At 34.0% G+C, this 26,618-nt stretch overlaps 1 protein-coding gene across 1 annotated transcript in view; it reads right to left on the bottom strand.

The window, feature by feature from the left end:
* Nucleotides 1–1,171: 1,171 nt before the first annotated feature.
* Nucleotides 1,172–26,618, bottom strand: part of TRHDE (thyrotropin releasing hormone degrading enzyme) — a 396,268-nt gene continuing 370,821 nt past the window's right edge. The window contains exons 16-19 of the mRNA XM_059936534.1: nucleotides 15,084–15,251; nucleotides 14,405–14,545; nucleotides 8,179–8,260; nucleotides 1,172–2,948 (exon numbers count right to left, since the gene is read on the bottom strand). Of these exons, the coding sequence (XP_059792517.1) occupies nucleotides 2,805–2,948; nucleotides 8,179–8,260; nucleotides 14,405–14,545; nucleotides 15,084–15,251 (535 nt within the window). The 3' untranslated portion in view covers nucleotides 1,172–2,804. The remainder of the gene's footprint in view (nucleotides 2,949–8,178; nucleotides 8,261–14,404; nucleotides 14,546–15,083; nucleotides 15,252–26,618) is intronic.

The following is a 26,618-nucleotide window of genomic DNA, read 5'->3' as shown; positions in this document are numbered from 1 at the left end:
CCTAGAAATAATGTAAACCAAAGTGAGTTTAACTCCCAGGTAAAATCCATGTTATTGAAACTGAAGAATAAACCTAGCATTGTAGATACTAGACTTAGAGGTTGTGCTTGCATATGTAAAAAAACTTCAAAGATTATAGGAAAATTTTAAGGGAAAATGTGTAAAAATGGGGAAAACTTTTTATTTACAGGTTACCTAGAGATATTTAATGCTTCAGAATATTTACTAAATATTCAGTAAATATTTAGTCCTTCCTAATTGAAACCAAGTTTTGCTGTTGTACATATAATGGCACAGTTACTTTTTAAGCCTAGATTTTGGACACTTTCAACTATTTGTTATTTCATGCATGTGTATGATTTGTAAAACAGACAAAGAAGAGAAAAAAGATAAAAACTCTATGCAGAAAATAGAATTTTATAACTTAACTACATTTTACAGAATATTCCAAGAGATGTCATTGGTCATTTTATTGTTTTGAAAATATTACTTATTTAAACAACTAAAAAATGTTAATGCCTGATATAATCTTCAACATTGGAAAGGATAAATTATTGAAAAATATGTAGAACAAAAATTCCATCTCAATGCCATTGATACCACTATACTGTTGAACAAGTATTATATGAGGTATTAAACATTGCACATAATTATACACTTAGGATTTGACATCATAGCTAAACCAGTTGTTCAAGGCCACTAAAATACTGAAAGAGGATTAAGATTATTAGCAGTGCAGAGGAAAAAAGAACTATAAAAGCCCTTTTAACTCAAAGCTGGAAATGGTGATTTCATTCAAAAAATGTCACAACTATTAAGAGTTTTCAGTAATCCACGACACAAAACAAGACATCCACCTCTAATTTTTTATCTTTTCTATTACATGAATCCAATGGTGATACAGTACATGTTTTGAACCTGCATGACAGTGTGATCTTTATTATTGTTATGTTTCAGAACTTACCCCTTAAGGGTTTCACACATATTTGAAATTATATTAAATTTCATCACTTCAGATAGGTGGCATGACTTTTAGATTTTATACTAAGCATTACTCTGTGTTATTAACAACAAATAGAGTATTTAAAATTCATATATTAATTGAAGGGCTGAAAAATTTAGGTATGAGTAATAGATATTAATTGCTAAAAAGATAAAATTCAACCTTAGGTGATACTTGTTCTATGGATTATTAAATTGTTCCTCTTTACTACAAACCTATAATAAATCTATGGCTCCAGTTTCTAAAATACCTACTTTATTTCCCAATGTTCAGTGACTATTAGAGTTAGAACGTTTCTTTCAATGATTTGCAAGAAGATGTAGAGGAGCGGAAAACCTCAGGAAAACATAAAGTGGTCCACAAACATTTGGCTTATGTACAGTTAGTTGTATCGGCATTTCATAATGGTAAACTTAAAATATGTTCGTTTTTGAGCATCTAAGCAATGTTTGGAGAGCTGGCCTACTGCGTGAGAATACCATTTAAAAACACTTGTGTTACATAATACAGCCAGGGAAAGACTATTCAAAATTCCCAGGTAGAACAGAGCTGTCAATACTAAAGGAAAAGCTTTGCTCAAGAAAAGAAACTTTTCATCTTAACGAATGGCACACCTGGCATCAAAGGTCATAAGAATCCATTTGAGGTATGGTCGCTTAATGGGAGATTAGATTCACACAGACACAAAGATCAACACACAGGAGGAGTTTTTAACTCTCTGCACCACCTAACATGAGATGGAGAAACAAAGAAGATGGAAAAGAAACACTTTCTCAGCACTGATAATCATTAAGTATACATAACTGTTTTATCCAATAGGAAGCGGGACCAAAATGATGACAGAATCTATATTTACGATGTGAGGTTGCCACTTAGGAAAATTAGAAGAGCGTTTGTACATAAATTTGGTTTAAATTCATTTTTATGTATAGAGTAGACCATTCAGGAAGTAGATGAAAAAAATCTGTAACAGTTGAGAAATTTAGTCAGGAAATTGTCAGGAAGGATAGTGTTGAGATAAATTCTTTGAAGCCTTTTCAAAGTTTGTATACGTTTATAAAAAGAGATAAATTTTCTTTGAGCTGAAGAGAGTCTTTGCACAAATGCAGTGTACAACATACTATATACATATGGGGCCTCCCTATGTACATATACATATGCATACACTATCTATATGCGCTTTTTAATGTATACACAGCTTTAACTCAAAGAAAATGAGTTAGCAGTACAATAATCATTGCAAGACAATCCAAGTGCTGAAATAAGTGACACCAATCACTTAAAGGGCTATTTCACTTCTCACATTGCCCAGGACTAAGAATATAATTCCCTGTTTTAGTTTTTCTGTCATTGCATCACTGATTGTCACAGATAATCTTTGTGCTTTTGCATAATGTCAATCCCGATGTAACATATATTCACATACAACATTGGACATTTTAAATAAGCATGCTAGAACACAGGCAGGACCATACAGCCATGCACAAAATATTCTGAATATGTTTTTTCCATACTGACTGCAATGTCAACATGCACCACTATCATATTTGGTCCCGTACAGTGAGGAATGTATAGCTGAAGCAGTCATGGCTAGTTTCACTTGCAAGAGTTTCTTTAGAGAAGAACACCCAGTAGAGAAACAAAACAGAATGAATGAAACAAAAAAATCCCCCAAAACCAAAAATTAAAAAAAAAATTTCCTCCCACACGTTAACACTGAAAATCTGGCCATTTTCCTCATTCCACATAAAGCAGGTCTTCTCACAAAATTCTGAGTCGAATTGTTTTTAAGAGACACACATTAGTGTCTCAGAGCTTTTCCTAACCATTGGAAAAACTCATCTTGATAAAGCATTTTCCAGCGTACATTGGCTTCGACAGTTTCCACGGCTCTTGAGAAAGAGGCAGCAGCTACTCCATCATAGCTCTTCATGAAGTTCCTTAGCTGGAAATAGAAATAGTAAAATAGTAAATAGACAGCATAAGGAATATGGTCAATAATACTCTAATAACTTCGTATGGGGGCAGATGGTTACTAGACTTATAATGGTGATCATTTCATAATGTATGCAAATGTCAAATCATTATATAGTATACCTGAAACTAACATAATATTGTATTTCTACTATGTTTCAATAAAAAATATAATTTAAAAATGGTAAATACACATGTCTTCAAAAGAACTCATGTCCAACACATATAAACAAGAATCTATTTGAAGAAAAGTGTCACAGTCACTACAGAAGGTATATTTAATATGTGGAGTGAGCTTAGTAATGAAATGCAATAAAACAGATTGTGCCCACTAGGTGTAATGTAATTTCTTTTGGAACTGAAAGGAAAAAAAGAGTGGACATTACAGTTTAAATAGCTCCAAATTCAGCTTCTTGTTTCATAAATAAATATTAAAAGACATATTTAATTTGTCTTTTCATAATAGGTTGATGGGATTGTGGTAAAGACTAGTTCTAATAACAAAGCTATCTAATGTACTAAATAGCCTTAAAAATGAATATAAGGATTAAAGTTAACTTTTTGTGCTTAGAGAGAAAATTATTCATCTTCTCTAAATAAATAGTATGAGTGCCTGACACTATCTTTGATAGCAAAGAAATATCAAAATTATTGGGTGGTGGAAAACAAAGTAATGATGCTATGAAAACTGGATGATAAATGACACTGCAATCACCTGAGTAACTAGATTTAGAAAGAATGAAGGAGGAATGTCGATTCATTTAGCTAGAGAATTTGAGCTTTAATTTAAAAGTTATAAGTTTTAAATGTTTTGTCATAATTTTATGGGTAGAAGACTTTCTCTAGAGAGTCCACATACTCTGGGAATGCTCAAGGATTTTATTTCAAGATTAAATACTAGCAGTTTTTCTCTCTGTTTGATATGTCTTAAGAAACTGGCAACCAACCAACAATTGCAATGCTAATAGACAAATGTGAAAAATCAACTTGCAACACAGAAGTGTTATACTGTGTAATTAGTGTGGGGTGTGATTCATCACATGGTGGGCACCACATGGAGAATATGCCAGGAGAGAAATGTCATCAAGCTTGACTCAGGGATAGGGAGATATGGAGGCAGGGGAGCCATTAAAATGGAGTTAATTATACCTTTCTGAATTAATCTAGAAATTGGTTCATGGGTAGCTTGGTTTGTTTATGACAATATTACTTTGATTACATGATACTGATGGTTTTTTTCAAAGTTTATCCTCTACTTTCCTACAAAACCTGGTGCCCGGCAGCATTAGCAGTGGATAACCATATTTCAGAGCTATGTTCTTTATAAGACTTCAAATTCACTATGCTTTAATAACAAACATGCAAAATATTCAATGTATTATATAACATTTATCAGTGCTATCCTTAAAACTGATCTGACACCTGACCAGATTTACACACACAAAAGAAAGAGGATGAAGGGAAAGACTAGAATTTATTGAATACCTTCAATATTCTAGGCACTGTGCCACACACATATACCTGTGACACGTACACATAGATAAAAAGGAAGTCTAATGAAAGCATTTGAATCATATTTTTAAACTTAACTGACTAATCCAGTGATTCATTTGTATTTACATATTTATGTTCAGATTCATTCAATCTATATTCCTAAAGCAACAAATAGTACATTTTGATCTATATTTTGAATTTTGCGTTTTAATTTATTACAAAAATATGTACATTACAGTGTACATTTGTACATTACATCTGTGCATTACAGTGGCGTTATTTACATAATACAGGTCAATCAGGAAAAAAAATTACATCTACTTTTAAACTATGTTCCACATTGTTACATATTTTCCTAGGCAGTCATTGAATATGCCGGATAGTGATAAATGACCCTTTGGCAGCTTTGACTCTGTGCAGTATGCTCTTGGCCTTTTGCCGAGGTAGAAAGCCAGCCTGAACACATGAAGTAAAACTCTTAAGTCTTCCTCAAAGGCAAACTATGGGATTGACTATGAATGTGTTATTGACACAAAGATAGTAGGTCAGATTATCCTGCAAGAGAACTCTCAGTAGAAAATGTAACTGGGGCTTCTCTAGGGATTCATTCCTTAAATCACTATTTAAGTGCACTAAATACTTCCGTTGTGAGCTCACAGAGCTTGGGGTGACTCACATGCATCTTACGAGTAGCTTATTCATCAGAACACATGTGGCCCACTTTCCATAGTTGTCATAAATTGATCTTATGCCTCATACTGCTCCACAACTCTTCTGGCGAACTTGTGGTCAGAGCAGCCATCTGACTGGTCCTGGGGCATGATCACAGCACCGTCCAGACCCCTGCCTCACTTTAGAGGGCATGGGGTAGATGGAAGGCATTTGGCATTCCAGTTTGCTTATTTTGGCAGCTCTTTGGTAGATGTTCTGCTGCTATTAGTTTTTATTATTGTGCTTCCTAAATATTTATGCCATCTTGTGCTTTTATTTGAAAATGTTGCAAGTTTAGACATTTTTATAAAATAACATTTAGTAAGATGTCAGAGTTGCTTGTGTGCCCTGTTCTCCTTAGCATAAAATTTCTAGACATGTTTGTTAATTTCTCTATTAAAAAACATTTTAGTATTTAGTACTCTTGATTTAGGATACTCTAGACCCTAAACATCACAAAATAATCTGTAAAGTACAACACACAATATACTCTTAGTAACTATATAAATGAATCGAATTAGCTATTGCCCGATTATGAGGTTTATATTTTCAACATTAAAACTGTAAATGGGATGTCTGTAATGCACAGGATCTATGTTCTTTTACAACAGTGTTGTATATAAGGTTCAAGAGGCCAAAAAAATGAGTGCTGAAGAGGATTGCTGAACGGGCATTAGTATGGAAAAATGGCAAGGGCCTCTGAGGTTCCATTAGTTTAAAATTAAGGAAGTGATGTACTGTTTCATGGAGAAATATTGTTCAAATTGCTAGAGCTATGTCATTAGAAGGAAATTGCCAGTTTCAGGTACGAGAATGTAGTTTTGGGGAAGGGACCATAGAACAATGTAAGTGTCTCTGCTGAATGCCCCTAAAGTTGATGGGGATCATTACAATCTCAAATTAGTTTTCAGAATTCATAAAGATGCCGATTCACTTTTGATCTATAAACTTTTGAAAATAAGAATATGCTATATCCAAAGGGAGCATATTGGTTTTTATGCTTACGAGGCTCATTGGTTATGGGAAAATGAGACTGAAACTTCCTCATTTCCTTTATATTTATGGAAGGGGGTTATCGGCAACACAAATTAACCCCCCTCCCACCCAACAATAGTGGTCCACAATCCTACAGTCTATGATTAGGTAATAAAAGTAGGGAAAAGCCTCAGGCAGCAGTTGGTAAACTAGAAAGTCAGTGCAAGCATCTGTGTCATGAAGGGATTCATCACTCAGGCTACAGAGAGCCTGTATTGTGAAGTTAGCTGCTTTGCAGATAATGGAATAAAAGCCAGAGCTGAGTTTCAGTTTTCAAATGGCACCTTTCATTATAGGGGTATCTTGGAACATTTCAAATGGCAATTAAGTCAAGTGTAAAAAATTAAATATGCAAGTGAAATATGTAAAGCAAAATGGCCATCATATGATAAAATCAATTTAAATGTCCATTTAACAGATGGTTTTCCATGAGCTGGGTATTATACCGAAGCAAGGAAAACATGAAAGATAGAGTTAGAGAATAGAAGAAGAGGGAGAGAGAACAGGAGAGAGGCAAGGGGAGAGGAAGACGGCAGCAGGAAGGGAGCTAAAAGGAGGGAAGGGGAGAGGGGAGGAGAGGAGAGATCTTTCACTTCTGTGTTCACTTCAATGACTGCACAGGTTGTCACTAAATGAGTCTTTTATTCCGATTATTGAATGTAAAATCAAAGAATTAAAACTACTTCATTTAAATACATAAACTCATTAGCTTAATTGTTCTTTCTTTCTCTTTCCTATGGATATGAAAGAATTCCTTCCCTTTTAGCTTCCTTTATTAAAAATAAAAAATATAGTAAAACATGTGCTAGGGCTTTCAAATTCTTCAGCGTTGGGAACACACATAGGGATAAAAATTGAATTTCAAATCATTACAATCAGAGACTTGTAGCTTAGCTTAGCTCATGGTGTGAAAGAATCCAAGTGAGTGCGTGGGGGATGACCATACAAAATTGGACAATATTAGGAGATATTAGGGATGGTGCCAGGGTGGATGCTTCTGGGAGAATCCTGCTCAATGGGATGAGCTCTGGGTCACAGCATCGGGCATTCTGTCAGTGAAAACTGAGGACACTGTGATTCTCAATGCCAAATCTCAGCTATATTTTATAATGGAGTTGAGCAGCAGACTAAAAAGCAATAAACGTTTGAAGCCCAACTCATTTTAATCAGTCCAGTATTTTGCTCCTTCCTCCTACCTCCTTACCCCACCCCCCATTTCATACCCCTAACTATTAGAGATGTGAATTAATGGTCACAAAACTAGCTGGTTTAAATTTCCAGAGACATAAAACAGAGAAAAAAGAAAATGTTAGATACTCTGCAAACTGGACACTAGTCCTTAAAAAATAAGTTCAGTTTCATCAATGAAATTCACTTATGATTGTATCCAGCAGAATTTTAAACGAACTATTAATATCAATATATGTTGCCAGACACACTTCCGTCCAAATGTATGAATTTATTCCATTTAACAAACCAAATAGCATGAAGCATTATTACCATATCCAATTATCATTCTTTGTGTAGACCTGACCACAAAGTAATGAATCTCAAGTTCTGTACCTCAATAGCAACCTTGGTCCTCTGTATCCAAATACTGAGTCATTGTGACAGGACAGTTTTTTTGTTCCAAGGATCCCAAACTGGGTTCACAGAGTCAATAGAGGGGTAGCTGATTGGATCAAAGATTTCTGGAGTGTATTTGGAGTCTCCCAACTTGAGAATCATTGCATTCAATCACCTCTCACGGGAATTTAATATTCAATACTAATATGTTAGAAATACCTTTGCAAATAATGAATGGCGTAAAGTCTTTAGCATGGGTGTGTGTGTGTGTGTGCGCGCGGGCACGCACTTCAAAGGAATGGGTATGACTTTATTGGAAAGAAATGGTTGAAGTAAATGTATAATTTCATATGTTTATAAAAGCAAAGCATTAGAACTCATCTTAAAATATTTACCTCTTTCAGTTCACCTTCAGTATTAAGAAATTCTGTAACTCCACTGATAAGTTTGGAATTCAAAAACAATGCTTCTCCATACCTTGAAAGATTAAAAAAAGTCTTAATGTTAAAGCAGGCAGTGATTTAGGAAATACTACTACACATATTTTTAAAGAACCCTTCTCAAGGGCTCCAAGTGACCTGTGTTGTCTTAGTGCTATTCAAGGCCACTTCCCTCGGGAGTCAGGGAGGTGCAAAGAGCTGTGGCTATGGGATGCCATCAAATGTATCCTGATTTGGCTCACAGTGTTTCAAAGAGGTCTAAAGAGAGCCCTCTAAAATTATATTTAGGAATTACTATTATATTTCCAATATAAAGCCAGAGAAAGAAACATTTTAAAACTTTCAATTTTACTTTTTTTTTTTTTGGCCGCACCCCGTGGCTTACGGGATCTTAGTTCCCTAACCAGAGATCGAACGCTGCAGTGGAAGCACAGAGTCCCAGACACTGGACTGGCAGGGAATTCCCTAAAAGTTTTCATTTTAAAGCAACCTAGATCACTGTAAGGAAGAAGGATCTTACCAAAAGAAATAGAACTGCAGGAAAAACTTGGGTATTAGCAGTAAGTCACACAGATCCTTTGGTCTGGTCAGTCAAAATTGACATCGGCATTATCCTTTTTCATTCCTAGAAACTGAGCCAAATTTCTCAAAAATGCTCCCCAAATATTAGCATTTTCTCATGTGAGTATTAAAATAAAACATCAAATTGTTCATTTGAATGTCATAATCTTTGTGCCACAAGCATAATTACTTAACTCATGACCCAAGGCAAAGAACACTATGTATCAGTGAGTTGGAAAGATTTCTCATTTCATTTATTGTCTACTGTGTTAAGGGTACCTATCACAGGTTATCATACTCTTTGAAATAAAAAAAGTACACTAGACTAAACTGGAGGCAGGATCAAGATGGCTGCGTACAAAGACCCTGAACTCACCTCCTCCTATGACATGCCCATAATACAACTATATAAAGAACTTGAGAACAAATTATGTATCCATTCATGATAAAAACCCTCAACAAATTGGTATAAAGGGAACCTACATAAACATAATAAAGGTCATATATGACAAGCCCACAGTTAACAGCATACTCAATGGTGAAAAATGAAAGCATTTCCTCTAAGATCAGGAACAAGACAAGGATGCCCATTCTCGCTACTTTTATTCAACATAGTATTGGAAGTTCTTGCCACAGCAAACAGACAAGACAAAGAAATAAAAAGAATCCAAAGTGGAAAGGAAGAAGTAAAACTTTCACTGTTTGCCGATGACATTATACTGTATGGAAAACCCTAAAGACTCTACAAAAACAAACAAACAAACAAAACCTGTTAGACTAAATGAATTCAGTAAAGTTGCAAGAAACAAAATTAATATACAGAAATCAGCTGCATTTCTATACACTAATACTGAATTATCAGAAAGAAAAGTCAAGAAAACAATTCCACTTACAACTGCATCAAAAAGAATAAAATATCTGGGAATAAATTTAACCAAGGAACATGAAAGACCAGGTACTCTGAAAACTATGAAACACTGATGAAAGAAGTTAAATGCAACATAATTAAATGGAAAGATATACAGTGCTATGTATCAGAAGAATGAATATTGTTAAAATGTGCATACTATCTAAAGCAATCTACAGATTCAGTGCAATCCCCATCAAAATACCAAAGGCATTTTTCACAGAATTAGAACAAATAATCCTAAAATCTGTGTGGAACCACAAAAGACCTTGAATTGTCAAAGCAATCTTGAGAAAGAAGAACAACACTAGAGATATCACACACCCTAACCTCAAACTATACCACAAAGATATAGTAATAAAAACATATGGTACTGGCACAAAAACAGACACATGGATCAGTGGAAAAGAAATAAATCCATGCACATCCGGTCAATTAATTTGTGACAAAGGCAGCAAGAATATACAATGGGGGAAAACCAGTCTCTTGAATAAATAGTATTGGAAAACTGGACAATTATATATAAAAGGATGAAAGTGGACTATGTTCTTATACCATATACAAAAATAAATTCAAAATGGATTAAAGACTTAAATGTAGGACCTGAAACCATAAAACTCTTAAAAGAAAACATACACTCTTTGACGTAAGTTTTGGCAATATTTTTTTGGCTCTGTCTCCTCATGCAAGGTCGACAAAAGCAAAAATAAACAAATAGGGCCTCATCAAACTAAAAAACTTTGGCACAGAAAAGGAAATCATCAGCAAATGAATAGGCAATGTACTGAATGGGAGAAGATATTTGCAAATGATATGCTTGATTATGGGATAATATCCAAAATACATAAAGAACTTATAAAACTCAATATAAAAAAAACCCATTTAAAAAATGGGCAGAGGACTTGAATGGACATTCTTCCACAGAAGACACACAGATGGCCAACAGGTACAAGAAAACATGCTCAACGTTGCTAATCATCAGGGAAATGCAAATCAAAACCACAATGAGATATCACTTCACACCTGTCAGAATGACTATCAACAAAAAGTAAAGAATACCAAGTGTTGGTGAGTACATGGAGAAAAGGGAACCCTCATGCACTGTTGGTGGCAATTTAAATTGGTACAGCCCCTATGGAAAACAGTATGGAGGTTCCTCAAAAAAGTGAGAAAACAGAACTATCATACGATCCAGCAATTCCACTCACGAGTATTTTTCCAAAGAAAACAAAAACACTAATTGGAAAAGATATAAGCACCCTTGTGTTCACTGCGGCATTATTTACAATAGCCAAGAAATGGAAGCAGCCTGTCTATTAACAGATGAATGGATAAAGAAGATGTGGCATTTATATATACAATGGGATATTACTCAGACCAAAAAAAAAAAAAAAAAGGAATCTTGCCATTTACAACTACAAGGATGGACCTAGAGGGTATTATACTACCTGAAATAAGTCAGATAGAGCAAAACAAATATTGTATGTTTTCAGTTATATGTGGAATCTAAAAAAAAAAACAAATGAAAAAATATAACAAAGCAGAAACAGAGCCACAGATAAAGAGAAATAGTGGTTGTCAGAGGGGAGGAGGGTGGAGTGAAGCGAAGGGGATTAAGAGGTACAAATACTAGTTATAAAATAAATAAGTCAGAGGGATATAATGTACAGCACAGGGAATATAGTCAATAATATTTTAATAACATTGTATGGTGTGTAATTTATAAAACTGTGGAATCACTATGTTTTACACCTGAACTGTACTGTAAATGAACTACATTTCAATAATAAAAAAAAAAACTAAAAGTACTCTAAAGATAAGATTATGAGTTCTTGAAAGCAGAGGTCCAGTCATCACTAAAAGAGGTTTTCTAATGCTGTTCTTACCTGTGGGCACTTAAGTAATTTAGCTTCTGGAGCCTCAGTTTTCTCATCTGTAAAATGAGGGGAGCTAAACTGTATGACCATCATAATTTGCTATAATTCTAACATTGAACTATTCCATGGGAAAAGTTATATCAATAAAATAAAATAAATAGACATTCAATAATAATATAAGTAATCATTAGTGATCAATATGTGGTTACAGAAATGGCCTACTGTACAGGAATGAGAATAATTCTTCAAAGAGTGTTTTGCTTATACTTTGCTTGCAGTTATGTGAAGAAGAAAAAGGCACAATCCTTTCCTTGAAGGTAATATACTATCTAGTATTGTAAACAGATCATTCCCAGGTATTGTGGCTAACTGTGGTGAAAATAAAATTATACAGTGTTCAGAGAAATTCTCTTTAGCTGTGGGGTCTTCAGAATGGCTTCCAGGAGATGATGCCAGATAGATTAAGTATGGAGTAGTTCCAAATATCAAGGAAGAAAGTAGTTTTAGGCCGAGAACCAACATAAACAAAGGCAAGGAAGTGTGAAACAACATGGTGTATGCCGACAACTACATGCATTTGGTATTGAGTGTATAAATTGTGAGGCTGAGGATAATAGAATAAGAGGTAGAAGGGTTAGGAAGAGAGGAGCTTAGATTTTCAGTGTGGCACAGAGTATTGAAGGTTTTACAGCAGGAAAATATCATTTTTGTTTTTCAGAGAGATTCTTGGGACAAAGGGAAGAGGTATATGTGTGAGTGTGTGTGTGTGTGTGTGTGTGAGTGTGAGATTGTGTGAGTGTGTGTGTGTGAGTGAGATTGTGTGAGTGTGTGTGTGTGAGTGTGTGTGTGAGTGTGTGTATGTGTGTGGTGCTGGTGGTGGTAGATGTAAATATAAAGGCAGGAGACAGAAGGCTATTGTTAAGAGTACTGGCAAGACATAAGAACCTTCACTAGGGCAGTGGTAGCAGGAAAGAGAGGAAGAATTCAAGAAACACGAAACATTTAGGAATTGTTAAATTATAAGACCTCAAGCCTAATTGTTACATATGTCAAGAGAAAGGGAGAACCATATGTAGATTTCCAGGTGCCTGGCTTGAGCAATTGGTGGATGACCATATATTTACTGAGAAAAGGAAGACAAAAGGAAAATGATGGTTTAGCTTTGCAGGTACACCCCAGTAGGGGATCTCAACAAGAAACTGTCTATCATAGGGTGAAGCTTAGGTGAAATGTCTGAGTTAGAGATGTAGATTTGGGAATGATTCAAGCCACGAGATTTGATGGCAACTAAAACCAGGGAGAATCTGCAGGGCAGGAAGCAAGGAGAACCTTGGACAGTTTCTCCATGAACTTTCATGTTCAAAGATCGACAGAGGAGTAGAAGATGACGGAGACAATCCTATTTGTCAAGATAAACACTGCCCTGTCTGTAGAAATGCTGAAGTCTCAATCTTTCTTATTTTTTTTTTTTTTTAAGTAACAGACTTTAGTTTTAGAGCAGTTTTAGGTTTACAGAAAAATTGAGCGTAAAGTTGAGTTTCTAAATGCCTCTTCCTCCCTCTTCAGAGTTTTCCCTATTATTAATGTTCAGTTAATAAAACAAAGAGGTCATTAGACTGAGGTGGTTTTAATGCTGTCTCGATCTTTCTACCTTTTGATTAGAGATCATGGACTCTCAGTGAAACAAAACAGGCATATCAGGAACCAAACATTTTTTGGTAGGGACTATAGACTATATATGCATTACACTGAACTCTGATCTACAAAACCACTCCCTAAAGAAACTCTCTTTATTTGGTAGATATTTGATACTTTTTAAAGTGAAATACTTGTATATATATATATTAATTCCACCTTGTGTCTGACTATTCATTATACTATGCGCATGACAGCAAAGCAAGTTCTAATCTTTCAAACATTACAATTTCTGAGCTGAAAATACTAGGGGAAAAAAATGTCCTTTCTAGGAATATCAGTGCTTTCTAACAATGAAATATTTATAGATAGAAATATGTTTTAATATGACACATCCATTCAAATTGAACTCATTATACAAGGTCAACCAATAAAAATGTGCTTTTAAAAAATAAAGTTTATACACCAGTTTTTAAGAGACGGAACAGTAGGTATGTTGTCTGGAGACATTTAAGTTGGAGAACATGCAGCATTTACATGCTCTATGATGAATTTAATTTTAAAATACCATAGAGATTATCAGAGTAATAAATTAACATTTATTATAATATATTTAAATACATAACGAAATATTTTCTAAAATTGAGGCTGAATTATTCTCAACGTGAAGCAAGATGGCTCAGGAATAAATTCTACTGCAACTAGAATTATACAGCCATTCAAATATTCCTTCTCCGTATCATGGTTTTATTTCAGGTGTTTAATGACATTGATATTTTTAAAAGAATTTAAACAATTCTACAGAAGTAATTAAAGTTTTCTTGTTATAATACCATTACGTATGATTCATAAATCATTTTTTCTACAACACACTCAGGATATAGGGTTTTAATGACATGATTCCTCCAACCTAAGACAGTTTGATAGATCTTCCAGGAAAGCTGCAATGCTAAACCTTTTCACTCTGCTCATTTCCATATATAATTATGGTTATCAATCTTTAATAAATGAATAATGTTATAGAACTGTTAAATTAATTCTGAGTTTCACAAGAGTGGCAACACCCATCTTGGCTGACTACTTCAAAATCTAATTCTATTATCTGGACCTTGGTTCTACCACAAAAAGTAGGGCTTTTATCTCTCATATGTCACCTTTGATTTACTCACTCCAGTATGAATGATTGAACTCTTATTTTTACCTGGTATTTAATATCTTCCATTTATCTCTAAAAAATTTCCAGGCAAGGTCTCGGCCATGTGGATTTCGAGCTACATGGATTATCACATCAATTGCATCTTGATCCAGCACCACCTCAGAATTCAGTGATAGATTTAGAAGCCTTTAAGGATAGAATTGTGGGGAAATTTTTAGTCCAAAAACAAAGATTTTTAAAAAAATTACCAAAATTACATGATTTAATTTATCACAGTCTTCAAAGAATAGTCCAGTGTAAACTTTACTAAAACAATTTTATCAATAGAACAATTTTGTTTTTATAAAAGGAGGAAGATCAAATTCATCATATTGTAATTAATATATTAATTAAAGTCTGAACAATCTTGTGGGTGGAGAAATCATAGTTTTGGTTTGATGATGCAAACTCACTTTAAAAATTCTTTTTAATAAACGCTTCTTTTTATAATGAAATATTGTCTTACATACTTATGAAAAAACATATAAAATAATTAGTTAGAAACTAAGGTATACCTTTCAAATCAACAAGCTTTAGTCATATTAATATGGCAGTTTTCCTTAGCTCTAGAAAGATAAATTTTAGAGTAACTAGCATATATTTAAGGAAATAAAAACAAGTTCAGTACAGTTTGATTAACAGAGAATACTCTCATTACACGAATTTTAAAAATTAATTGACCCACCTATTTAATAAATTCCTGTCATCACTGCAAGTTAAGGCTTCCAATAATATTTTCTTTTCAGAGACGGCCGTGGTGGAGTGGAATTTCATCCATATGAATTCCCAGACATCCTCATCTAGTAGTGAAACTCCTGTACAGTAGACGATGTCTCTAACATTTAGTGGTATTCTAAAGAAGCAACCCATGGTGGTTTTCTGTTAATTAAAAGCTTCAGAGTATTGAAAATAAAGACAGATGCTGCTCTACTAGTCAGTTTTTAAAAAGATGGTTTTGTTAATTAGATTTACCTGAAAGAGAATAATGCTATATAGTAACAATATTCAAAAATATTCCCAACTAAATGAATAAAATAATGTGTTTTATTTAAAGATAGTTTTGAATGAAAATTTTTCCACTCTTGAAACTATGTAAACAAGAATCAGAACATAAAGCCTTAAAAAAATAGAAACAGGGTGACTTATATTTCCACCAACATTCATATATTTATCAATCAAAAATTTTGCTCTCAGAATTGTTAGACCCAAGAACCATGAGAAAGCACTGGATGAAGAGACTGACTAACCTGGATAAAACAGAAACATCTCCTAAGTTCTTAGACAATTTTTTCTAAAATTATTTTTCTCAAATAGCTCTCCAAATTTTGGAACCTAGAAGATTATTAATATAGATAATAAACAGATAAAACATAAGTAGTAAATTTTGAGAAAGTAAATGTTACAGTGGGAAACTGTTACTCGATTTAATTAATCTTGGCTATTTATAAGCTGAAATTCTCATGTGTACTTCGCTGTGGCAATTTTTTACTAAATATTGTTCTTTCAAGTTTTGATATATACCCCACATTTTAAAAAACTGTTCTCTTAAAGAACACTCCAATATTTTAAAAAATTAAAAATGCATTTCTGCTTTGTATAATATTTAGTGATCTATTATTAAAATTTCTCATTTATAATTTGAATGTGGTTAATAATAAGAAATGTTTTCTCTGGATAACAGGATGAAACAATCCCTTTTAAATATTTAAGACTTTGATGGTTAAAACATTGCTTTGGTTAATGGAGTATTTGGAAAACAGGAGGAAGCGTCTGAATGACTACCAGTAAGATGATCTTCATCTTACTCTGTTAAGCAGCTAAGTAGGTCTACAATCAGGATATTGAAGTTTGTGTATCAGGATACCAAATGTGTAGAGTTGTTAGTACTATCATATAAAATTCACAGTTCCCAGAAATGGCTAAAAGTATATTATTCTGTCTCTTCTTACCAATAATTAAAATGTTTGGAGAAAAGTTACTTTAATCTCGCTGACTGAAGCTTTTTTTCCTTTGTGGTATTTGAAGGCAAGCATTTTGTTTGTTTGATTGATTTGTTTTGTTTTTGAAGAAACAAAAGGAATATAGACATCAGAAGAAACCAGAAAAGAGCTTCACTTCTTTCTCCTGTCTTCCCTCTCAGCCCTGGAATCCCGTGACGAAAGTACCCATAATAGTCTTCCCAGTGGCTGGGAAACTTTCTTCTCCCTGCTCTGTTTATGACCAGCTTGCCACACGGCACATCTGAAATCACTAGGGAAAACATTGCCACCGTATGTTGAAGAGTGTGTCAGTCCTGGTAGATACAACATAAGATTACAAAAATACATCCATCTTTACTAACTGCAATGAGAAAGTTAAAAGTTTAAAGTCTTCCTTTAAATCAAGAGCTAGAAAAGAGGATGAATTTTTTCCCTCCAAATATTACAGACTACAGGGCACAACACTGTATTATTATTGTCATGACTTTGGCCAAGAGATCACTATAAAAATTTGCAAAAACTAACAATAAAATGTCTACTTAAATCATCAAATCATAGATCAATGCATATTAGACCTAATAGTAACAGCTTACTTTCTAAAAAAAATTCCTTAAGCAATTAATATACCAAAGAGTTCAGGGATAGAGCCCACTGAATGAGGTTTGTTACTGCATATGAAACCAGTCTCCAATATCAAGCAGAAAGGCATATGGAAATATAGAAAAGGCAAAAAAAGAAAAAAGAAAAAGGCAGATATTAAACTGTTCCTTAGAAATAACTTGTGTCATATACTATAGTCATTAGCAACAATCCATATTTTTGCAATTCAGTAGTTGCTCCTGGCTGATGCTGAACTGTGTAAAATGCAGACACAAATGAATAAATGGGTTGGTCAGTGCAAAGTCCTGGACACTGGCTAAAGGGGCATCAGAGGTAGAAAATACCACTTTTGCACAATACTACATTCCAGGTTACCTATCTTATTTTATTTAGTCTATACAATAATATCATGATATCTGTATTATAAACTTCTTTTTGCAGGAGAGGAAACTGTTCTGAGAGAGGATATTTTGTGCTATAACAACAATATAGTAAGTTGAGAACCAGGATGAGCTATACATGAATGTCTTTCCTATTTCTATCAGCTTAGACATAGCTAATGATGATGAAAATAAGATATATAGATTTCTGTTAGTAGCAATAATCAGTAATTGTCACTGAATGCTGATTTTTGTTGTTCCATAAAACGCTATCTTATAGAAAGTAAGAACAACCAAACCCTGGATCTAACTAGTAGTCTGCAGAGTAATACCAGTGCATCTAATCTATAACTCCCTTAGTGCTGAACTGGCCACAGATGTCACTCCTACCCTCTTTTTTTCATTACTTTTTTTTAAGTCCATAGTTTAATCAGTCATCTTTGATAAATATTCAATGGCAGCAAGAATGGTTTTCCAACAATAAGCTTCCATTCTGTTCACCAGCATCTAAATGACACTTGTTAAAACACAGCCTCTGGCTGACTTAAAGGACATAGGCTGGGGGTGTATTTAAGAAGCTGCTGTGTAGCAAGCTGATCATATACAGAGCAAGGAGAAGAAATCTTGAAAGGGCACCCAGCAATGAAGTGCTGGATGAAATGGCAGACAGACCATCCTGAAGGAATCTAACAAAAGTTGTCCTGGGCAAAGGAGGCCTTAGAAAGCAAAGCTGCCCAGAATAGGGGCAAATTCTGTTTTTGAACCGGCAGCCTCAAACAAGAGAAAGACCACATAATTTGGATGTGCTCTGGAAGAAACTGCAGGTCAAGTTTCAGGCTCATGAGCAGCTGTCCCCCTGTGCATAGCAGATGCGTCAAATTTCATTACTATGAAAATGAGACTTACATATATAATCTGAAACCTGTTGATGGTCCACTGAAAAATAGCCCTTGATGTCAGCTACAAATCCCCAAACTCTTAGCAAAGTAATGGCTATTAGCAGATGCTGGGAGGTACACTTGCTTAAGATTCATAAGGCTCCTTAGAAGAGCAAGGACAGAGCGGATTAGCCGGAAAACACCACTCTGATTTTTCTAGCATCTCCTCCCAACCCATCAACTCCTTATCTTCCTTGCTCACCCACCAGATAAAGAATCAATGTACAGTTCACAAGATTATTTGTACTCATCACTGAAAATAAAACAAGATTGGTGAGCACTGAACTTGCCAAGGGCCCTTGGCTCCTAATGATTTCCATTGTTAATGAAACCCCCTTTTGCTGCTAAATTTGTAAAGATGTGCTAACAACATTTTAGCAAAATGATTGCTCTGGGGACAGTTTAAGATCTCTTTGTATAAACCAAAGTCATTAGGAACAAATGAAAAAGCTCATTTTTTGTAAAGCATGAGCTGAAAAACCCACAGAACTCATAGTTATGAATAGTGCAAATGAGTCCTATGAGATTCTTGATATTAGGGTTACAGGGAGAGAGAATATGGAAATTGTTTATGAAAATGTGAATACCTCCATGGTCATTTCTCTTTAACTGCTGCCTCAGAAGTAAATCTTTTAGTGGAATTTTATCATGTGGGAAGGAAAGCTGGGTATGGTATACATTATATAAAGGAACAGGGAGCTGGTCTCTCCTAGCGGCCTTCCTACAAGATGAATGGGGTAATGCTGAGCCAAAAGGAAGTGCCTTTATCTTTCTAAGGTACTAACTTTGCAGAAATTATTACATAATTCATGTAACTTCTACTATGTTTTTTATTCTACTCTCATTTTAAATAGTATGATGACAGAGTTCCTTTGTATGATAAAACTTTTGAAAGCATAAAAATTCAGTATATCATTTTGGAATAACTTATTTTTTGCATTTTGGTGATATGCTTAAACTTTTTTATCTTGCCAAAAGCAAATGCCTAAAAACTAAAAGCTTTGGGGTAGAAATTAAAAAATTAAGCAGTGGAAAAATTAAAGGCATGCGTCTTTTAGGAAAAATTTTTTACTGAGTTAAATAATAATGGTGATGTAGTGGGACTAATATTTTAAAACATAGTAAATTGGTAATTATTTATTAAATGGAAAATTGTGAAGTAGATTGGTAAATTAAGGTAAATAACAGGAAAATTTCCAAAGATTTTGCTATGAAATTTTTCATTGCTGCATTGTATTTTAAGGTTAAAAATCAGGACTCATCTAAAATAACAATAAAGGACTAGTTTAAGATATAAATGGCAACTAAGAATGATATCACAGATTAACATTTAATGATATGGTAAAATATATTATTTAATATGATGAAATATATTTTTAAGGACAGAGTGTAATATATATATATATATATATATATATATATATATATATATATATAATAATATGACTTGCTAAGTCTAAAGAAAAACGTTAATGTGTATGTTAGAAGAAAGGCTGGAAAGATAAACAAAAATATTAACAACATTAGCCTCTGGGTTTGGGGATTATAGGTAACTAGTGTTTTTTTTACTCACGTATTTCAAATTTAATAATTTAATAACTTTTACAGTTACTTTGGAAATAAATAAGAGCATAACTACACTTATAAAGATAAAATTCTGTTACTTTTAGAATAAAATATATACCAATATAAAAAATGCTGTTGAATAATATATAGAAATAATTCTGATGATACAGTTAAAATATCTCCCAGAGGAAAATTATACTTGCTAAAAGAAAAAAAACACAGTATTTTAAAATATAAATTTTGATGCTTAATCATGATATGGGTCTATTTATTTCTAAGCAGGTTCTCAGTAGACCTAATTTGACCAGTAACTGCCTCCAGGACTGGGCAAGTCAAGGTCATTGCTTTGGGCTTTATTTTTTAATCCTCATTGGACAAGGGCTAAAGTACATGAGTTCTAAGGTCCCTTCCTGCTCTGTTAGTACAAGTGTCTTTTCATTAGTGATTGTATTAACATTGAAATGTGGATTTAATTATTTTCAAAGACAATAAAAAAAAATCTCAAATCACTGGCCTCTCGAAGAATACCTCTTTCTTTCAGTGGCACTACACATGCCATTGATATAGAGTGTGGCACACCATTTAATTAATTTTAATTAATTTGCAGTTCATTTGAAATATCATTTGCCTCTTCTAACTAAAAATTGGAAGACAGCTTTGGTTGAGGCTTCCTCACCAACACTCCGTATCTTGCTCTGCCTTATAAGTACAAGCACTCTTACTTCTTTTGGGGCAGACGATCCTAGACTTTTAATTATCAGACTGAAAAATAACCTGCATTTACAAAGGCTGACCGTGTCCATCTTGTCCGCTACCCCATCTCTCATTCTATCCAGATTTCTTGGTCCCTTGACTGCCGCTAAGAAAGCCATCCTGAATAAAAATTACAGATGTTTAGAAGGAATGTGTGACTTTTTGCACCTACCTGTCTGTTTCCTCATCTGGAAAATGGGAATCATAATTCCTTACAGGGTTGTTACAATGATTAAATGAAATAATGTTTCATTTGATATTCACATGAAAACGGTGCATATCAAGGGTTCAGTATGGATTTTAGATAAATGTTGTGCATAGCCAAGTGCAGGGGACATAGAAAATTGTCTAAATAGGTAGTAATAACATCTCTCCTCCTCATTACTTTTACTACTATTATTATTAGGATGCAGTGCCAACAAATATTCCTATCGTTCCCAAATGAGTACTGGACTATAAAGAAAGCAAAAATAAAGTTTTTAGACAACCTTGCTAAAAGTGAATGAGTAATTATAAAAGTCACTACAGACACCACATCTCAAGTTTAAGGCATCACAATAAAATACACTTTTATAATTCCACCTAACTTTACTGGTATACTTGTCAATCAAATACACTGCTGAATCTATACAAAAACCCTGGCAACCAAAGGAATATCATTCCTTAGTATCTCTACAAGGCCCATGGCCAACGAAGAACAGAATCCCAAGTGAAGTATGCAGTTGGTGAGCGGCTGAAAGAACAGGAGACAGCAACGCTGTCAGCTGGCACCTTTCATGCATCAGCTGGGGCTGCTCTGTTTCTGAAGAGTCTTCTCACTGGTGCCCACACAGCCTGCTCATTCCCACTGAAAATGGAGCACGACAAAACAAAATACCCTTTGGACCTGAAAACAAAATAGAGTTGTGGAAAACTGGTAGACAATAGACCAACTATATTTAAAATTACTGTGTTCTGAAATGATGTTCCAAACCTCTTCACATTTTATTTTTGCATATTTGCTAAGAGGTATATGCTGCTCTTTCTATATGAAAGAAAAAGGATTGCTGGGAATGGGTGAGTCATTTTAACTCTTAATATCCCGAATGTATCAAGAGTGTACTTTAAGATAGCTGCACTCCTTTTAAATGGCTCTTATAATTAAAATAAATGTACATTCACTTTGCTTAAGCTGAAATAATATATATTACATTATATTTTAAACCTTTTAAGTCCCTATATATACAGTAGCTATTATTTCTATTGGCTGGGAAGGGAAAGGGATGGAGAGGGTTAAGTTTCTGGGCTGTAAGACCACTTCATAAAATATAATTGCTAAAGCGTAAGAACAAAAGAAACCAAGTGACTCAGACAACATTAAAAAGAAGAGGACAAGGAGAAGGAGACATAAAAGAAAAAGTAGAAAGAAAGAAAGAACACATGAGACATGTACAGAGTGGCCAAAAAATTCGGAGTAAAAATGACAAAGACAGGCATGACAAAGACCTACAAAAAGGTAAAGGGGAAAAAACGCAATGAGAGGAGAATTTGTGACTTGATTTGTTGAAAATTTTTCTTTGGCCTGGATTTTAAACACATTCTACTGAAAAGCCTAGAACAAAGTTATTTAACGTTTCACAACTCAGAACCCTTATGATATCCAGAATGAATTATACCCATAAGACCTCCAAAAAATTGAACTTATTTATAACAAAGGTAGAAAAATTAAGATATCCATGATGACTCACTTTAAAGCAGTGAGCAGCAGTCTGCTGGCATAAATAGCTCTAAAATCATAATTTAAAACTTAAGAGGTATACAGCTGTAATAGAAGTCGTGAAATGGCTAATAAATTGCCCTATTTATAGACGCCTGTGTTACAGAGGAGACAAATTGTTTCTGGATAACTGTGTGCCTATTATATTTGGCTTCCCAACGAATTTCAAATCTGCTCTATCCTGATCCTTGAATATTTAAGCTTCTTCTTCACTTAGCTCAGGTCAGTGCACTGTAAATCTAAGTGCCTCCTATGATATGAAGTCTAAATATAGATGGTGTTTTCTGAATCACAAGGATTAGGAATCAGTACTTGCAGTTAACTTTTAAGATGAAAGATAATGATAGGAACGACACATTAGTCACAAGAGCAAATCCATAGCACTATTCCCATTCAAATCATGATCCAGGCTTGAGTGTTTATGAAAACTCCACTGGATGACATAAGGCTCCACCTGAACAAATAAATCTTGTTGCCCAGGAATAACTTACAGCAACAGTCATTGTCTTGAATTCTTCATACAATGGTTGAAAATGGCACCAGTTTATTGTATCCATCAAATTACTACATCGACAAATGTATGGGCCTATGCGAACGAGGTTTACCTTCATTGCTAATGCACTGTCAAGGTCACTGTTGTTAATAAGGCTGATTGTACAGCTTGGGAAGAATCAACTACAGACATTTAGTTAATACTTTAGGCATAACAAGTAAACTGTCATGAGTAGGCAATAATTAATATATTTTCCTCACTTGAAAGGTCTCCAACTAAAAGATTTTATTTGGCTAAAGTAAGTTTTACTATTCTCTGTGTGTGTGTGTTTGTGTCTGTGCATTGACCAAAATGTAATTCTGTATGTTTCGTAATTTTCATTGTTAGATTCACTGCATAAGAAAATTCTGTACTTTTTAAAAATAGAGAAATATTCTTATTCTCATCAAATCCTGGATGTTCTATGGTTTCACTGAAATACGCTTTGATCCTCCTGTGAAAAAGCAGTGAAATCCATGAAAAACTTTATAATACATGTATGTACACTAAGGAATAAGGATGTATATAATTAAATCTGATAATTAAATATAGTTATAAAAATCTAGTCCTGTTACACAAGGTAAAATAAAATTATTGATTAAAAAAAGAAGCTGGGGTCTGGAGAAAGGGAGAATGGCAAGAGTGGATGAAAAAAGTTACAAAACAAGCTAGAAGGCCTATTTTGCATTGGGAGATAATATAGCTGAGAAAAACATACACTTTAAAAGAGTCGACTCAAATGTTATGACTTTCTGAAATAAGTGAAATGTATGTATGCACATATACATGTAATTGGCAGGTATTGGTCATAACGTTGCATGTGTATAAAGAGAAGGGGAAAACAGTGCACATAGAATGCCTGCACTGTATGTTTGTTTCAGCATAAAATAAGCAAGGTTTGTTTGTATATGTATATGAAAATAAAAGTCACTTCAATTTTTTCTATTTGGTTTTTTAATTATAGAAAGAACCTCAAGTCACTAGAAAGTAAAACAAAAAACAAAAAACCTCTTTCTAAATATTTAGATGTGAAGGGATTCTGAAACATGAGAATGGGTTCTTTGCTGTGAATTTTAGGAATATCTCTATATATTATTCTATCTTCATGCGATAGGCCACTCCCATCTTTTTTTCCTACACAGGTAAAAAAATAATATTCTGAGGAATCATGATATTAATTTTGTCTGAATTTTATGAGGAACAAGAAGAACCTCCCTTCTCAGTATCTTCTTTTATTCCTCCATTTCATGATGAAAATCTTAAGTAAGAACAGGGTGAAGTTAGCGAAAGTTAGAAGTCTTATTTGCTATCTATTGGTAGCACTCCTTGAAATCTCATCAACACAATCCAAAATATTATGTACCAAGTTTTGATTGCAAGGCAGAGGCTAAAGTTGTGTGTATTAGTTTCGTATGGCTGCCGTAACAAATTACCACAAACTTGGTTGCTTAAAACAAAAGAAATTTATTCTCTCACAGTTCTTACAGCCAGACGTCCAAAATCAAGGTGTCAGCAGGCTGCTTCCTCCTGGAGATTCTGAGGAATCAGTACCATGCCTCTCTCCTAGCTTCTGGTGGATCTGGCAATCCTTTCGCATTCCTTGGCTTGTAAATGCATAACCTCAATATCTACCTCTGTCTTCACATGGATTTCCCTCTGTGTTTCTCTGTTCCTTCTCTTCTGTCTCTGATACGGACACTCAACATTAGACTTAGGGCGCACCCTAAATCCATGCAGTCTCATCTCAAAATCATTAATTTAATTACATCTGCAAAGATCCTATTTACAAATAAGGTCACATTCACAGATGGGGTTTAGGATTTAGACATATCTTTTAGAAGCCACTACTCAATCCATGGAAGTGTGTGCATGTGCTTTTATTTTTCCTATTATTGCCAAGAAATTACAAGTCATCAGAGTTCTTTCTCACTTTCAGATATTTTAAGATATGGGAAACACAAAACAATATTTGATGCCTATGGAAGATCTTTCATCAACATTATCACAACATTGAGTAAATGTTATCACACTATCATTAGAAAGACTACCATGAGTTATTTTCATTTTGAGATAGAATAACTTATATGCATGAAATCAGTCCTAAGTCTTAATCACAAGGGGGAAAAATAAATAAAAAGGAAATGTTGTTGATGTTGCTGAAAGAATCTTCTCAGTGTTAATAGCAATGCTTATATTATTTTTGGAAAATGCGGAGGAAATTTCTTCTTTATAGTGGTTGGTATTAGTTGTGATAAACCTTGTAATCAATGACTCTTGAATCCATCAGTATAATCTATTGTCTGTGAGTATGTAAGAATGTTTTGGAAGCTGCAAATATTTTTGTTGGTGCTTCTGCTCTGGCTTAGTAAATAATAATGATTACTCTTGTAAGTTTAATCACCACTGCTCCCTGTGTTGCCCACGTAAATCTATATTTACTTAGTACTTGTACTGTGATAAAGTCAGGCAGTTAAAATAGAGCTATTCTATAACTAATCAATAGACGTATCTTTTGACAGATAACACAAAAGTTCAATAGTGTTATGCCTGAAATTGGTATAATATTAGGCAAACAATACTAGCATAATAGGAAAATTACTTTTGGCAGAAATGGGGGGAAAAGCAATTATACTGAAAAGAAAAAAAAGTTAAATTAAATCAAGTTATTTTCAAAAGCACACCTCTGTAAAAATTAAAATACCCTGAAAAAATACTATTGACTATTTGCCTCTATGCATGACCAATAATATAATATTCTTAAGTAAAATGTCAGGAAAAGCCAAAAGGGTTGGGAAAAGGGAAATAAGTGTATGATTATTTCTGCATTTTAAATTAGAATATAAAATCGTTAATGCATTTAGATTACAAACTAAATGTGACTGTAAAAAAGTGAATAGAATTATGCACTTATATTAGCTCTCAATGCAATTAAAATCCCTGCTACACTGAAAAGTAAATTAAAAACACATCCAAATTAGTCCTGCAAGTAGGTCATTCAGTCAAATATTTATTTGGTGACGAACTGAACTGAGCTAGCATGTATTGAATTCTCCAAATGGCAAGGACAAGTGGTAGTTTCAGTGTGATTCCAGAGAAGCATAGGGAGAAGAGAGATTATAAAGTCCTCTTCTACATTTAGTTATAGCCGCTCCTGAAGTAATGTTATACATGACCTCTCCTTATACAAAAGGTTAGTCAGGTTGTGACTGACTACTGGTTATGAAAAAGATTTCCAGTCTGACAAAGGAATTCACAATTGGATTAATTCAGATAGCAAGCCCACTTACGACATTTCACAGATGGCTTTTCTTCTCCGTAGCTTACCAAAACACTTCTATTTGCTAACATACTCTCATCTTAGAAGAGAAATCCCCTTAAGCTTTGATGAAGGAGCATAATCAATTAACGGGCATTTTTGCTCTTCTCAGCAAATAAAAACAAAACCACCTGATGAACTGAAAATGAAATTATAAAACTTCCAGACGACGTTCTTGGGTCAGTGTAGATTCTGCCCAATCACCTAAACTTTTGAAAGTACCAAGACTTTAATCTTGAGAAATGATGTTGAGGAAGAAGGCCATTTATTTTTAGGTGACTTTTTCTTTTTTTGTTTCTAATTTTTATTGGAGTGTAGTTGATTTACAATATTGTCCCAATCTCTGCTGTACAGCAAAGTGCATCAGTTATACATATACATATGTCCAGTCTTTTTTAGA

Source organism: Balaenoptera ricei, chromosome 10 (genome assembly GCF_028023285.1).
Source record: "Balaenoptera ricei isolate mBalRic1 chromosome 10, mBalRic1.hap2, whole genome shotgun sequence".
Taxonomy (NCBI): domain Eukaryota; kingdom Metazoa; phylum Chordata; class Mammalia; order Artiodactyla; family Balaenopteridae; genus Balaenoptera; species Balaenoptera ricei.
The sequence above is the reverse complement of the archived record's forward strand: the minus strand, read 5'-3'. Positions and strand labels throughout refer to the sequence as shown.